General features: G+C 46.0%; 1 protein-coding gene across 2 annotated transcripts in view; it reads right to left on the bottom strand.

Moving 5' to 3' along the window:
- EVL (Enah/Vasp-like) overlaps positions 1–16,107 on the bottom strand; it is a 185,251-nt gene extending 169,144 nt beyond the window's left edge. Inside the window, exon 1 of one of the 2 annotated variants that reach the window (XM_088475396.1) lies at positions 15,721–16,107. In XM_088475396.1, coding sequence (XP_088331522.1) covers positions 15,721–15,725 — 5 coding nt within the window. In that variant the 5' untranslated portion in view covers positions 15,726–16,107. Of the gene's footprint in view, positions 1–15,098; positions 15,130–15,720 lie in introns of those variants that run through there. The other variant, XM_088475395.1, reaches the window with a different exon arrangement.
- Between the last annotated feature and the right edge of the window lie 762 nt (positions 16,108–16,869).

A 16,869-nucleotide genomic window follows, 5' to 3' on the forward strand; every position in this document is an offset into this window, starting at 1 on the left:
ATTAGTGTGAGTAGTATAGGTGGGAATAGGGTAGGTGTGAGGGTGTATTAGTGTGGATAGTATAGGTGGGAGTAGGGTAGGTGTGAGGGTGTATTAGTGTGGATAGTATAGGTGGGAGTAGGGTAGGTGTGAGGGTGTATTAGTGTAGGTAGTATAGGTGGGAGTAGGGTAGGTGTGAGGGTGTATTAGTGTGAGTAGTATAGGTGGGAGTAGGGTAGGTGTGAGGGTGTATTAGTGTGAGTAGTATAGGTGGGAGTAGGGTAGGTGTGAGGGTGTATTAGTGTGAGTAGTATAGGTGGGAGTAGGGTAGGTGTGAGGGTGTATTAGTGTGAGTACTATAGGTGGGAGTAGGGTGGGTGTGAGGGTGTATTAGTGTGAGTAGTATAGGTAGGAGTAGGGTATGTGTGAGGGTGTATTAGTGTAGGTAGTATAGGTGGGAGTAGGGTAGGTGTGAGGGTGTATTAGTGTGGATAGTATAGGTGGGAGTAGGGTAGGTGTGAGGGTGTATTAATGTGGGTAGTATCGGTGGGTGTAGATAATCTTCCACGCAGGAATGTAATTTCTTTATTGCTGTGTGCACGAAGGTCAGGCCCAGGAAGCAATCAGCAGAGCGCGCCCTATCTTCTGCAGCCGCAGTTCTTACGCCAGCACTTAACACTTAACCGGGATATTTACAATTTTCCTGAGTAAACAAAGGAAAGTTTGGTTGCCCAGAACTAGCATCACACACTCAGCTGTTCTATACACACAGATTGTGTAATATAAGTGATGTGAATCGGGCTATATATAGCACATCATCATGTGAAAATAATTCCACTTTAAGTCACACTTTGTAAACTGAGTGAGGTTTTTATTTCGTGAGGTAAAATATAAAATGTAAACAGTTATGAATGTGCATGTGGCTCCTTTCTGGGAAGTATACATTGTACGCACGCCAAATACACAATTCATTAATAAAACCCGGCTATCGTCTCCTTCCGTCTCCTTCCCTTGAAAGGAAGTATTCTTTGCAGATTCATTTTTCAAGAGAGAAAAATCCCAAACAATTCTGGCTGCAGAGGGCAGACCATGGACCTGATTCAGAGCCGCTCGCACCCAGCATATGCAAATTCACCTAAGTGACGGCATGGCAGGCGCTCGCTCAGAAAGGCATAAGCACCGCCACTTTGTGTTGGCGAGCGATCACTTTGTGTCTATAGACGCCCATTAGAGTATGTAGAGACGCCCACTAGCACATGTCATCTCCAGGAAGTGTCTTTAAACATTGGTACATCGGGGGCCATCGGAAGCGATCGCAGCGCTTGTGGTTGCCTTACCCTACCGCAAGCACTGCGAGGACTTCAGTGTAAATAACAGGCATGTGACGTGTGCTATGACGCTGCCCGTTAATTATGCACGCCTCTGAAACGGCGTTTAAACACTCAGGCACGCCTGCGTTCGCACCTCCACTCCCCCGTTATTAGAGTCCTGCCCCTGTTACCACACACAAACGGCCTCTCCTGTCACTCGTTACACTGGCCTGTCTTTGTTGAGCGAGCGGATTCCGATGGCTCCTGGTAGTTCGCGCACTCACAGAACGAAGCATACGCATGCGCGGTCGCTCACCATCGGCCGCAAACGAGCGAGCGGCCGCTTGCGAGCGGCTCTGAATGAGCTCCAATGTGTAATCCGGCAAAACAACACTATATGTAATCCCGAGTAACAACACTATGTGTAACCCAGCATAACAACACTATGTGTAATCCCAACAACACTATGTGTAATCCCGAGTAACAACACTATGTGTAATCCCGAGTAACAACACTATGTGTTATCCCGAGTAACAACACTATGTGTAATCCCGAGTAACAACACTATGTGTAATCCGGCATAACAACACTATGTGTAATCCCAAGTAACAACACTATGTGTAATCCCAAGTAACAACACTATGTGTAATCCCGAGTAACAACACTATGTGTAATCCCGAGTAACAACACTATGTGTAATCCCAAGTAACAACACTATATGTAATCCCAAGTAACAACACTATGTGTAACCCAGCATAACAACACTATGTGTAATCCGGCATAACAACACAATGTGTAATCCCAAGTAACAACACTATGTGTAATTCCAAGTAACAACACTCTGCGTAATCCCAAGTAACAACACTATGTGTAATCCCAAGTAACAACACTATGTGTAACCCAGCATAACAACACTATGTGTAACCCAGCATAACAACACTATGTGTAATCCGGCATAACAACACAATGTGTAATCCCAAGTAACAACACTATGTGTAATTCCAAGTAACAACACTCTGTGTAATCCCAAGTAACAACACTATGTGTAATCCGTCATAACAACACTATGTGTAATCCAAAGTAACAACACTATGTGTAATTCCGAGTAACAACACTATGTGTAATCCCGAGTATCAACACTATGTGTAATCCCAAGTAACAACACTATGTGTAATTCCAAGTAACAACACTCTGTGTAATCCCAAGTAACAACACTATGTGTAATCCCGAGTAACAACACTATGTGTAATCCGGCATAACAACACTATGTGTAATCCAAAGTAACAACACTATGTGTAATTCCGAGTAACAACACTATGTGTAATCCCAAGTAACAACACTATGTGTAATCCCAAGTAACAACACTATGTGTAACCCAGCATAACAACACTATGTGTAATCCGGCATAACAACACAATGTGTAATCCCAAGTAACAACACTATGTGTAATTCCAAGTAACAACACTGTGTAATCCCAAGTAACAACACTATGTGTAATCCCAAGTAACAACACTATGTGTAATCCAAAGTAACAACACTATGTGTAATTCCGAGTAACAACACTATGTGTAATCCGGCATAACAACACTATGTGTAATCCAAAGTAACAACACTACGTGTAATTCCGAGTAACAACACTATGTGTAATCCCGAGTAACAACACTATGTGTAATCCCGAGTATCAACACTATGTGTAATCCCGAGTAACAAAACTATGGGGTAAATTTACTAAAGTGAGAGTTTTTAGAAGAGAGTTTTAAAAGTGATGTTGCCCATAGCAACCAATCAGATTATACTTAACATTTAACTAGCACCTTCTAGAAGATAATAGCTAGAATCTGATTGGTTGCTATGGGCAAGATCACTTTTAAAACTCTCTTCTAAAAACCCTCACTTTAGTAAATTTACCCCTATGTGTAATCCCGAGTAACAACACTAGGTGTAATCCGGCATAACAACACTATGGCCCTCATTCAGAGTCGATCGCAAGAAGCGATTGCTCACTCTGAATGAGGGCAGGCACTGCTTGTTTTGAAGTGCTGCCTCCAGGTCGCAAACTAAGCTGTGGGTTACCACCCACAATTTAGCTTGAGATCAGGGTGATGGTCATCACAATCGCGACCATCGTGACTTACGAGCAGACCCTAAGGTTGGGTCTGGGCACTCGTAAACCCCAGGGAACTTCCTACTCTTTTTGAGCAGGAAGTTTCCCACTGACATCATCAATGATGTCAGTGGGGCCGCCCCCAAACCGCAAGCGTTCCGACTGGAACGCCTCCGTTTGGCCGGGCACGCCCCCGGCCCGCCCAGCAAATGGGGCGAGTTGTCACTCAACATCGACAGCTCGCCCCGTCTGCTACGAGACCCCTAGCGACGGAGCGCCCATCACTAGCCGGGTCTCGCGCATGCGCACGACGGAGCCGGCTCCGTCGTGCACATGCTCTGTGGGGACCATCGACCCGGTTGCAACCGGGTGTGAATGAGACCCTATGTGTAATCCGGCATAACAACACTATGTGTAATCCGGCATAACACCACTATGTGTAATCCCGAGTAACAACACTATGTGTAATCCCGAGTAACAACACTATGTGTAATCCCGAGTAACAACACTATATGTAATCCCGAGTAACAACACTATGTGTAATCCTGAGTAACAACACTATGTTTAATCCCGAGTAACAACACTATGTGCAATCCCGAGTAACAACACTATGTGCAATCCCGAGTAACAACACTATGTGCAATCCCGAGTAACAACACTATGTGCAATCCCGAGTAACAACCGAGTAACAATCCCGAGTAACAACACTATGTGTAATCCCAAGTAACAACACTATGTGTAATCCTGAGTAACAACACTATGTGTAATCCGGCGTAACAACACTATGTGTAATCCCGAGTAACAACACTATGTGTAATCCCGAGTAACAACACTATGTGTAATCCCGAGTAACAACACTATGTGTAATCCCGAGTAACATCACTGTATAATCCCGAGTAACAACACTATGTGTAATCCCGAGTAACACTGTGGTTACCTTATTTTATTTATGGAAAAAATGGTTTGAATAAATAATTGAGATAAAAGATTTGTCTGGCTGATGGCGAAAAGATAAATTATATTCGCTTCTCTGCCCGTCTTCAATGAATAGAATGGACTCTCGCTCGCATCCCAGAAGTTAAGGTGTCTATGTACTAAAGCCTTGGAAAGAGATAAAGTGGATGGAGATAAAGGGCCCGATTCAGACCCGCTCGCTAGGATATGTTCGCACGCAGCCAGCCATGTTTGCAATGTGCGCATGCAACGCAGTGCGCGTGCGCGAACCAGTCCATGCGATTGCCCCTTGTACACAGACACCTCGCTAGAATGAGTGACAGGATGAGCTGTTTGTGGGTGGTGACAGGGGATGGCCGATGGAAACGGGGGGGGGGGTGCGAAAGCAGGTGTGCCTGAGCGTCTTAACGCCGTTTCAGAGGCGTGCACAAGACTGAGCACCATAGTACATGTCAAATGGCTGAATTACACACTGAAGCACTCGCCGTGCTTGCGGTAGGGTATGGTCAGCCACAAGTGATGCATGCGCTTCTGATGGTACTCGATGATACCGATGGTTGCATACACTTTCTGGAGATGACGTGTAGAAGTGGGCGTCTAGATACACACCGCGATCGCACACCAAGACATAGTGGGCGCGCTAATGCCTTGCCGCACGATCGCCTCCGTGCGGGATTTGCATACTTTGGCAGTTGACGGCTGCGTGCGAGCGGGTCTGAATCGGGCCCAAAGTACCAACCAATCAGCTCCTGTCATTTTTCAAACACAGCCTATAAAATGAGTTAGGAGCCGATTGGTTGGTACTTTGGGCCTGATTCAGCAAGGGATGCAGTCGGGCGATTGTTGCGTACTGCGCATGCGTATACACCGCAGTGCACGTGCACAAACCAGCCATTGCGATCGGGACTGCGATCGCAGTGACTACGCAGACCCATCGCAGAGTGATAGACAGGAAATGCCGTTTGTGGGTGGTAACAGGAGGGGGGGGGGTCGGGCGAACGCAGGCGTGCCAGTGCATTTGAACGCCGTTGCAGGGGCGTGCATAAATTATCCACTGCGATGCCGTACACAGCCTGAGGCCAGACAGCGTGCGTGGAAGTTAGCAATTTCTGAGTAAGGTCAGGGCTTGTACAGATGTGCATGAATACACGTTCCTATCGTACAGGTGTTCCTATGGTCCCTATGTAGCTTAAAAATGAATATACCCCTATTATCCAATTATTTAGTTTATGTTGGTATATCCAAGGGGGGTGCTACCACTGGACAGGGTATAAGTTACATTACATAGTACAAGGAGAAAAAGTCACTATTGGGTGCACTAAATTTTACTTTTCTCCTTGTGCTATGTAATGTAGCAAGTGTGCGTGAGGCTGTGATGGTACTCCATGTTACCGATGGTTTTGCAGTCCTGCTAAACATTACGGATGTGTGTAAGGTAAGGTGGGCATCTTTATGTAGTGCGGCAGCGGCTTTCCGATCGCAATGGATTAGCATACTATCGCAGTTGAACTGCGTGCGTAATCGCTACTGCATTCGCAGTTGCGTTCCTTTCTGAATAAGGCCCGGAGACCCCTGAGTGTGAACAAGTCCCGAACCGTACCGCAATGGCGCGCATTTTCATGGGCGTTAACCCTACTGCACTGTCAGAACTCATTGATTTTAATGTCAACTTGACCACCTCACGTCTTTACTAGCGATCCGATGCATTGTATTCCTCTGAACGCCTCTCTCTTTGCCCAAAACGCGTTTGCCTTGAGTAAACGCACTGGAGAAGTCTACAAAGACCTCAAAACTTTTGCTATCAAAGTGTAATACGCTCTTTTATTTGACACGCGTTTTTACCGGCAGTAATGAAATAATAATAAAACTGAGGACCAGCGGGTACCTGGTAATATGTAGCAAGAAAAAAACAACATCAGTTTACAAAACCTTCTAGAATCAGTCTGGGGGGTGTTATTATTAGGTAATGCAAATCCCTCATTGGCCTCTGAGTACAATAAGGCTTGTATAGAGGTGTTGGGCCCTGATTCAGAGCCGCTTGCTCTGACCAGAGCGCTCGCTCTGAATCAGAGCCCTCCTCCATTAAAATGGAGCGTCCTCCTGGACGCTCGTATAGCTGTGGGTGACCACCCACAGCATATACGAGCGTCCAAAAAGATGGTCGCGATGGTCTTGACCATCGCGACCATTGGACTTGCGACGGAAACCCTGCGGTAGGGTCTCGCTGCCACAAGCCCTGGAGTGATTTTGGCACTATCAGAGCCAAAATCACTCCCACTGACATCACTAGTGATGTCAGTGGGGCCGGCTTCAGACGGTAGGCGTTCCCATGGGAGGCTTGCAGGCTTGCGAGTGGGTCTGAATGACCCCCTTGGTTCATAGTCGCATTCTGCTGCTGTTTTTTTGCCATAGTCACGACTAAGGGGGTCATTCAGACCCACTCGCAAGCGGCAGTACGCTCGCAAGTGGGTCGATGTTCCCCACTGCGCATGCGCACGTCGGAGGGAGCTCCGTCGTGCGCATGCGCAAGACCCGGACTGCGACAGCCAAGCTGTCGCTCCGGGTCTCGCACCAAAGGGGGCGTGCTGTCGATGGTGACTGACAGCACGCCCCCTTTGGTGGGCGTGCCGGGGGCGTGCCTGCCAGACGGAGGCGTTCCCATGGGAACGCCTACCATCTGAAGCCGGCCCCACTGACATCACTACTGATGTCAGTGGGAGTGATTTTGGCTCTGATAGAGCCAAAATCACTCCAGGGCTTGTGGCAGGGAAACCCTACCGCAGGGTTTCCGTCGCAAGTCCGATGGTCGCGATGGTCAAGACCATTGCGACCATCTTTTTGGACGCTCGTATATGCTGTGGGTGGTCACCCACAGCTATACGAGCGTCCAAGAGAACGCTCCATTTTAATGGAGGAGGGCCCCGATTCAGAGCGAGCGCTCTGGTCAGAGCATCCGGCTCTGAATCAGGCCCTAAGACTTTATGTGTCTGCTAATACCAGCCTTTCCCCTTGTGTAAAAGAGTGCAGCGTAATGTGCAAGGACTGAGACGCCCACTATGAGTGTCTTCAGATGCGATGATCCCAGTTGGTGCACATTCAGACGCAGCCAGCGGTCGCACCGTCAGTGTATAGCCTCCACATCATGCGATTAAGCGCCTGAGTGTGACACGCCCACAACCAGTAATGTGACACGCCCACAACGCTCCCATAACCTGCCCATAAGACGGCGAATCTGTGTATCTGAACAGCCACCGCGCGTCCCAATTGCAACTGCATACAAAGTGTAGGACGCATGCACCGTAGCTGTTTTTAGGGATTTTCACGCACGTACTGCATGAACATCGGAAATAGCTGGCAACTACGAATCATGACCAAGGTGTTATTGGGGTTAAAGTGGATAACACATCTAAGGAGGCGATTCAATTGTTTTTTAGGCGGCGATAATTAATTATCGTGCATGTCCCACCCAAAAGCCCTGGGTTCAACCCTCCAAAGCGACTAAACCAGTCTAAACTAATGGGCAAGTTTCTGCTCGACAACTCAGGAGGCTGCGAGCAGAAATGTTGGCGCCGCGGCACTCGCGCCTGATCGGAGCATCAATTGAATTGCTCTATCTGGCGCCCATTAATTATCGCCACCTAAAAAAACAATTGAATCGCCCCCTAAATGTCCAAGCTGTCTCAGAACCCGGACAGACCAACTCTCATATCATCATGAGTGTGGTCTGGCGTTTGGGAGAGACCACCACAAGGACTAATGGTGGGTACACACTGGGCGATTAAAGTGGACGACTGAACGATAACGATATCATTATCATTCAGTCGTCCACTTTATCGTCCATTTTTATCACAAAAACGATGAACGATAACGACGACGCGCATTCCCGCAGGTCGTTCGTCATCATCGTTCATCGGGTTAACATGCAGGCCAACCTGACGATGTCGTCAGGTTGCTGCATGTTGGGGAATGGGGGAGAGCGCCCGGCGATGAACGATATCGTTAATGATATCGTTCAGCGGCTGTGCTCAATGTCATTGAACGACAATGAGCACAGCCTGCCGGGGACACACTAGACGATATCTCTCAGGGAGCATATCGTCTAGTGTGTACGCACCATAATTCCCACCTTCAGAGTTCCGATACAATTTGCATTTTCAATCCATCTCTGTTTCGCTGTCATAAAAACAATCGCCAAAACGATTCACTGAATGTCACCCGCATCAGCCAATCCACCACTGCCTAATTTTTATCACTTCTAAGATACCGAAATCTGGGTCATCGTCCATTTCAGAGACCCAAAAAAGCCGTATCAGTTATTTTTTACTTCTTCCCAAATAAAAGACACCGCTCACAGCCCCCCCAACAGCTCACAGCGTTTAGCCAGAAAAACAATTGAAACTGGGAGGTGTGAGAATATGAACCCAGAAGCTTCATGCAATGACCTCAAATAAACCGAGATTACAAAAGATCACTCACAGGCATAAACCAGCCTTCTTGTATTACGCAAACCCAATTTATACAGCAGCGCTTCTGCAATTATTAATATTGTGAATGGAGCCTTTCTGAATTCCCCAAGGTCTTTCTGTGTATTGGTGTCGGAACTCTGCTGATTTAACTGCTTGCTGAGAAGAAACCAGAATGAAATCACCAATTGCACTTATATCATTATTTTTGATTTTGGACATATTTCTCGTGGCCGACTCAAAATGTAAACAAAAAGCCTAGAAGAGCAGGAGCAGGTATGTGCGGGCACCTCTGGCACACGGGAATATGGCAAGGCCGGCTCCGTGTCACACTTCTGGCGAGTATCAATGCACATCCTCCTATGCAATGGAGTGGGGGTTTAAAAGAAGTTTTTATATATATATAAATACATATATATATATATATATATAAATACATATATATATAATATATATATATAGTCTCAGAATTCGTATGTGATTGGCCCCCCAATCTCCCTCAATTCTGTCAGATTACTTACCTAACCTTAACTGCAACCTAACCCTAATAGTAACCTAACCCTAATAGTAACCTAACCCTAACCATAGATGCAGCCTAACCCTAACTGCAGTCTAAATCTAACAGCTACATAAATCTAACAGCAACCTAACACTAACTGCTGCCTAATCCTAATTTAGCCTATTCCTAACCCTAACTGCAACCTAACCCTAATAGTAACCTAACCCTAACTATAGATGCAGCCTAACCCTAACTGCAGTCTAAATCTAACAGCTACATAAATCTAACAGCAGCCTAACACTAACTGCTGCCTAATCCTAATTTAGCCTATTCCTAACCCTAACTGCAGCCTAACCCTAACTGCAGCCTAACCCTAATTTAGCCTATTCCTAACCCTAACTGCAGCCTAACCCTAACCGCAGCCTAACCCTAATTTAGCCTATTCCTAACCCTAACCGCAGCCTAACCCTAATTTAGCCTATTCCTAACCTTAACTGCAACCTAACCCTAATAGTAACCTAACCCTAATAGTAACCTAACCCTAACCATAGATGCAGCCTAACCCTAACTGCAGCCTAACCCTAATTTAGCCTATTCCTAACCCTAACTGCAGCCTAACCCTAACCGCAGCCTAACCCTAATTTAGCCTATTCCTAACTGCAGCCTAATCTGAATAGCAGCCTCTTCCTAACCCTAACTGCAGCCTAACCCTAACTGCAGCCTAACCCTAATTTAGCCTATTCCTAACCCTAACTGCAGCCTAACCCTAACCGCAGCCTAACCCTAATTTAGCCTATTCCTAACCCTAACCGCAGCCTAACCCTAATTTAGCCTATTCCTAACCTTAACTGCAACCTAACCCTAATAGTAACCTAACCCTAATAGTAACCTAACCCTAACCATAGATGCAGCCTAACCCTAACTGCAGCCTAACCCTAATTTAGCCTATTCCTAACCCTAACTGCAGCCTAACCCTAACCGCAGCCTAACCCTAATTTAGCCTATTCCTAACTGCAGCCTAATCTGAATAGCAGCCTCTTCCTAACCCTAACTGCAGCCTAACCCTAATGGTGGCCATACACTGTGAGATGCACCGTCTAGGACGACTGCCGATCGTGCTGTCCCCGCTGACTATCGCGTGATCCCCGCTGACCGCACGACATGCCGGCTCCACCATCTGAATGGGATCGTACATCGCATCCCAGATCAGATGAACCTGCGGGAAGATCTGGGGATGCGAAGTACGATCCCGCGGGAGCGCGCAGCACGATATCAGGTACGATATCGTGCCATCCATCGGAACGGCACGTATATCGTGCCGTGTATGGCCACCATAACTGCAGCCTAACCGCAGCCTAACCGTAACTGCAGCCTAACCCTAATTGCATAGGTCAACATTGCTGTTGTCGACATTCTGAACATGTCAATGTTGCCATTGTTGATGTCAACATGTTACCTGTCCACATTCTAAACACGTCAACATCATGACATATTACATGACATATTAACTGGAAACCCATTTTTTTACTATTCTATATTGCTTTTCTAAATGCCGTCCACAATGTACTGAAGCAATATCAGCTTGGGACAGACTAAACATTTACACAAGGTCTCAGGCAGCTAAAGCACAAATCACACGATGCTGTTACCGTATAAAGCCCTGGCCTATTTTTCCCCCAATGTTCTATGACGTTGCTATAATGCAGTTGTACTGGTGACTTTGCACGGCCTAAACAGTCGCCCGATGATTCTAACGGTTCATGGAAGCCATTAAATGGTTAATGTGGCTGAGCTTTATAGATTAGTGGGCCTACCTGTTTTACATCAATATTTGTATTATCAATCTCTATGCCCCCTTCCTTAAATTATACCCCACACACACAGTGCAGGCGGCCATTTTGTAGGCTAAACCCACGTATAAAGATTGTAGCCTATTGATTTACTAGTCATGAGGCAATGACACAAAATGGCCGCCTTTACTGTATGCACGTGACATGTATGTTAGACGGCAGGAGCATTCAATGTATACTAGTGGGAGGGAGCCACCTGAAGGCATTCAATATAAATAATTAAAACAAAAGCTAGCCCCGGTCTTAAGGCCCCCACACAAAGTCCTATCTTATGCTTTAAATACACGAAATCTGGTTTTATGTTAGGTTGTAATGTCTATTTTAAACGTGCACTGCCCTTGTTTGTAATTTAAGTAGGCCGTCATGCCCTATATTACGATGGATTAATGTTTCATGGGTGCTCAAGTGTCACTTTAAGGGCTTGGGGACTGATTCAGAGATTTACGCTATGTCAATATTTTCCCAGTTGAGTGTTTATCGGTTAACTGCGCATGCGACTATGTCGCACATGCGTCAAGGTACTATACAGCAGTCGCTCTCAGCAATTATTTACTTCTAGCGTGATGGACAGGCAGGGCGCGTTTTCGCGGGAGGTAACGGGGAGTGGCGGCAATGAAGGCAGGCAAGGTGGGCGTCTCAAATCATTCCCGCGTCTGCGACATTTGCATATTTCCGCACAGCAGCTGCTTACGCAGACGTATCGGCAGCGGCATTAGCGCATAACTCTGATTTAGGCCCTTGATCCCAAGTGTAAATGCAAATAATAGTCCGGCATAAGGATCAGTTATCCCTACAGCATAAAAATGCCCTTTACCACAAATCAAAAGTTGATTCAATAATGTAAACATAGCGTAACATGAGCTATAACATTTGAAATGGTGTCCACACACATTTCCTGTTCGGTTAATCACAAAACGCAAAACTGGGAGGAGCTAATAAAATGCAGGTGGCGTCAGTTTGAGCTGTCCGTGAGAGCGGTAAATCACAGTGGGTGGGAATTATCCTGCCATGATAAGCGCAGGGTTTAGTTATTCACATTAATATTAGACGAAAGCGACCCTGCGTCCTTTAGGACATTAAGGAGTCTATTTACTAAGCAGTGTTAGGAGGCAGAGTGAAAAGTGATAAGGTGCCAGCCAATCAGCTCCCAACTGTCATTTTACAAACACACCCTGAGAGATGGCAGCTAGGAGCTGATTGGCTGGCACCTTATCACTTTTCACTCTGTCTCCTAACACTGCTTAGTAAATAGACCCCCATGTCTCCTAACACTGCTTATAGACCCCTAAAGCTGAGAAATCCACAAGATGGGTGATGTTCTGGTAGAGGAAATATCGGCCAAACTCAAAAAATAATAGAAAAAAAACATAGTAAATAAATGAATAAACAACATAAACAAAGTGAATTTGTATTCCGCCAAATCACGTCCTGACAGGTGGCATTGGCCATGATTAGAATAAACACTTCTTTATACATATTTTTCTTAAAAGCGTGTGCCCCCCCCCCCCCCCCAGCTGGAATCCCAGCACCACTGGAACAGGTGGCGGGTGGCCGTTATAATCCCCAGTTATCCCGGATTTCCAGAGACAGTTTACCCCCAACATTTTTTTACAAGGATTTTAATTATGATCTGAGGGGGTCACATACGGAGTCCAGAAATGGGTGTTAAAAAATGTAATCGATGGAACAATTATATTATATTCTATTAAAAACAGATATTATTAACTTACAATTTTTTTTATTTAAGAACTTGCAGAACAAATAAAAGCAACTAATCAAATAACTCTGGCGCTTATCAATGTTAAATTAAACTAAACAATTTATTTTTTTTATTTTTTTTAACCAATAGATATTCCCAGTAGCAGAGACCTTAATGAGCTTGTAAATGCTCATCGAATGATCAAGACTATAGAAACTAACAACAGGACAGGATTGTGAAATGGCAGAAAATGAATATGGTCAGGACTCGATCATAAATAAATATAAACAGTGATATTTAGTTAAACGTTTATATTTATTTATTTATGATCGAGTCCTGACTATATTAATTTTCTGCCATTTCACAAAAATATTTATTTTTTCTATTAGGGCAGACTCCTGTTAGTTTATAAGTATATTATTATTTTATTTAGGAAAATAGACACCACTTGCCAGTTTTCGTTTAGGTGGTGCACTGGTTCGGTCAGATAACAAATACAAAAAAAAAAATGACTAAACGTGTATCTATAGAGTGATATATAACTGCGGCGATAACTGAATGGCGCCCGTTTACTCAGCTGCATAACAAAGCTACAGACTACGGATCGCAATGAAGTACAATCCCTGAGACAAGCTAAGGCGGGTTTTACAAACTATCCCCCACACAGTGAAATGTCTGACATTTTTACTAAGTATCTATAAATGTTTGTAAACGTTCACCACGGACACGCAAGTACTTCCCAAGAGCATGGCGGTGCAAGAACACGTAAGATGCGCTCCACAGCTGAGCAACAGGCCTGATTATATAGAGCACTAATTTTCAGTATAATGTAACAAGCTTACACACCCCTTGTTACCATTTTACACGCTTCGGGGGGTACAGTTGGCCCCAGAATTTCAGCCTACACACAGTGGAAACAGCCGACTCTTTGGTGGGAGGCAGGCGATTAACTATTCATGAGTATACAGCCTATCAATTCACCAAGAATGAGCAACAGTACTGAGGTCTCGTGCCTCATGCCTCTGTGATGTCACTAAATCCCAGTGAATTGATAGGCTGAGTATCAGCTTGGCCACAATATGGCTGCCTCCATATCTGTCGGCCGCATCCACAATTTAAAATGACAGGTTCTTAAAAGTCTACAGTATCATCAACATAATATATTTAATACACTCTGTAGGCGCTATATGAACTTTAAGAACTGTCGTATTAATCAGCGGCAAAGCACGCAATCCAGGGCCCACGTATCGCCCTGTAGGCCCTCTGACCAAGAATAGCTTTCCACTGGAGGGCTCGTTATTGTGATTCTGACAAGGAAATAAAGACAGATCCATGATTGGGTGGTGGGGTGTCCCAGTGACAGCCAGTGTGCGTGGGATGAGCCCCTCATTAACGGCACAAAGTGAGCAGCACGGTCCGCTGTCAAAAAGCGTAAGTGCAATTGGGTGGCTCAATGCCACAAAGCAAATATAGGCCACATGAGGGGTCCTTATTACAAGTTTAAGCATGAAATGCAGTCGGATCGGTCATCACGCAGGATCAGGCACGGCTCATCGCACTACGTCCTACAGTACATTCACCATTTCAATGGTGTAAGAATACAAAGGCTGGTCTGTGACTGACCCACTTGGCCACCAAACGTTTCTGGAAGGAATTTATAAATGAGCATTACATATACACGGAATCTCGTCACAGGTGAGCAATGGATCAAATCGAGCTCGTTGGACACGTCCGCTCCAAACTGTCACTGAGAAGGGCAGAATTCCCTGTGACGTCCGGGATCAGTCATTCATTTTCCATTGTTAGTTTTTATGTTTGTTTGTTTTTTTTGTTTTTTTTTGTCAACCGAGTTTAGGCACATCACACACAAAGATACAGGTAATCGGAAGATACGGATGAATAAATTGGGGTCTTTACCCCATTTCACAGTCTTTGTACCTATTTTCAGTATGGCCGCCATGCAAGCCATGGAGAAATGCCAGTGCACAAATACTGGTCAGGCAGACGCTTTAACGAACACAGTAATGTGTCTGTCACTGGCACACAGGCGGCCTCTACTGCAGGATGGTGCCACAAAATGCAGATTACTGATCTCCAAACACACTGCGATAACACATACTCACACTGAATACCCGCAAGTGACACACACAGCTGTCTTCTCACCAAATAACATTATATATATATATATATATAAATATATATATATAATTCTCCACAAATGATTGCAAATGATGACTTACTGTAGATGCATCCCTGCGTCCGTCTCCTGCACGGTGTACACTAAATGATGTCATTATAAGGCACACATTTACATTGGTTTGCTGGAATGAAGGTTGTAACTCTCTCACTGCCGGGCATGGTATAGTAAGATAGGGCACTGCATGGACCATATGGCTGCTGGAGGGTTAAACAGACTTCTCACAGCCATAGTCACCCCCTCCCCCTGCCAGTGCCCACCAATACATCATACTGCCTAGTGCCTATGGATGGGGCTAATTTGGAGTAGGGGTTAAACGCACACTCCCATGTGTCAGAGATAGATAGATAGATAGATAGATAGATAGATAGATAGATAGATAGATAGATAGATAGATAGATAGATAGAGTTTCAGTTTGTGCCCCCACCCCCTTCCATGGCATTGTATGTCCTGATGCCATTGTGTGTATCTGCTGCCTGGGCCCCCAGTGACAGTGTATCCAGGGGCCACACCAGGCTTTGCCCACCCCCCTTCCTCAGTCATTAAGCCCCTCTCCCTTACCTAGCCACACACATGCACAATGAATGGAGAGAGAGCTCTAAGTCCCCGGCAGACATGGATGCAGCACAGACCTGGCAGTGCCAGCAGGAGATGGGGCACCTACCTCATGCTTGCAGGCGGCCTCCTCCTTAGGATATGGGGTGTTATTATGGGGCTGAGGCTCTCAGCTTTGCTGTGAGATTAGTGGCTGATCTCCTCTGGGGCTCTGCACTGCTGACCATGCATCTGCTGAGCACTGGATGGAGGGAGCTGTGCATGGACTGTCCTCAGACGCCTGGATGTGCTGCTGCTGCTGCTGCTGCTGATACTCTCACTCCAGGCGGCCTCGAAGCTCATGTTTGGGTCCAGGTTAGCTGCAGAGATGGTCCTGCCCGGCTGACAGCTGTTCCTGAGACCCTGCCATGTTTTTTTTCTGAGGTGAGGTTGCTGCTGCTGCTGCAGCACGGATCATACAAAGGCAGCTGAGCTTTGCTGCCCACTGCTGACAGCCCTGTGTTACAGGAGGATGGGAAGAATCTCACACAGGCTCCATCCAGCAGCTCCCCACCCCCTCTCTCTCCATGGCACACACAGAGACAAGCCTCAGACACCTGCTGCAGCCCTGCCTGGGTGATGTTGGGACAGTATTAGTATTGCTGGCCCAGGAATGCACAAAGACTGCTCAATTGCATTTTTAATGCCGTTATTATTGCATTTGTATCACTGAGGAACCTCCACTTCTGCAGGAGTTCTTATTAGGGAGACCTGGCACGTACCTGATGGACAAGGGATGCCAAGCAGGGTCGCCTACCTTAAGCTGGGCACACACTAGACCAGGGGTCAGGGAACTTTTTTACCTTTTACCCCAAAATATATTTAGATATGCCGACGTTACCCCCTTGATTTGAAAGGAAGGAAGTCATATAGTATTGCCCCATATAATGCCCCTGTAGTAGTGCATCCATATAATGCCCCTGTAGTAGTGCCCCCATATAATGCCTCTGTAGTAGTGCCCCTCATATAATTCCCCCTTAGTAGTGCCCCCATATAATTCCCCCTTAGTAGTGCCCCCATATAATGCCCCTGTAGTAGTGACCCATATAATGCCCCTGTAGTAGTGCCCCTATAGTTATGCCCCGGTAATGCCGCTTGTACAAAACAAAAAACACCTTAATCCCTGCTCCTGCATCCTCCGCCGTCCTGTCCGCCCGGCTGCTCCTCAGAACTATGGGAGAGACGTCATGACGTCTCTCCCATAGTGCGCATGGAAAGA

The sequence above is a fragment of the Taudactylus pleione genome, unplaced genomic scaffold (assembly GCF_031769625.1).
Source record: "Taudactylus pleione unplaced genomic scaffold, aTauple2 ptg000171l, whole genome shotgun sequence".
NCBI classification, from domain to species: Eukaryota; Metazoa; Chordata; class Amphibia; order Anura; family Myobatrachidae; genus Taudactylus; species Taudactylus pleione.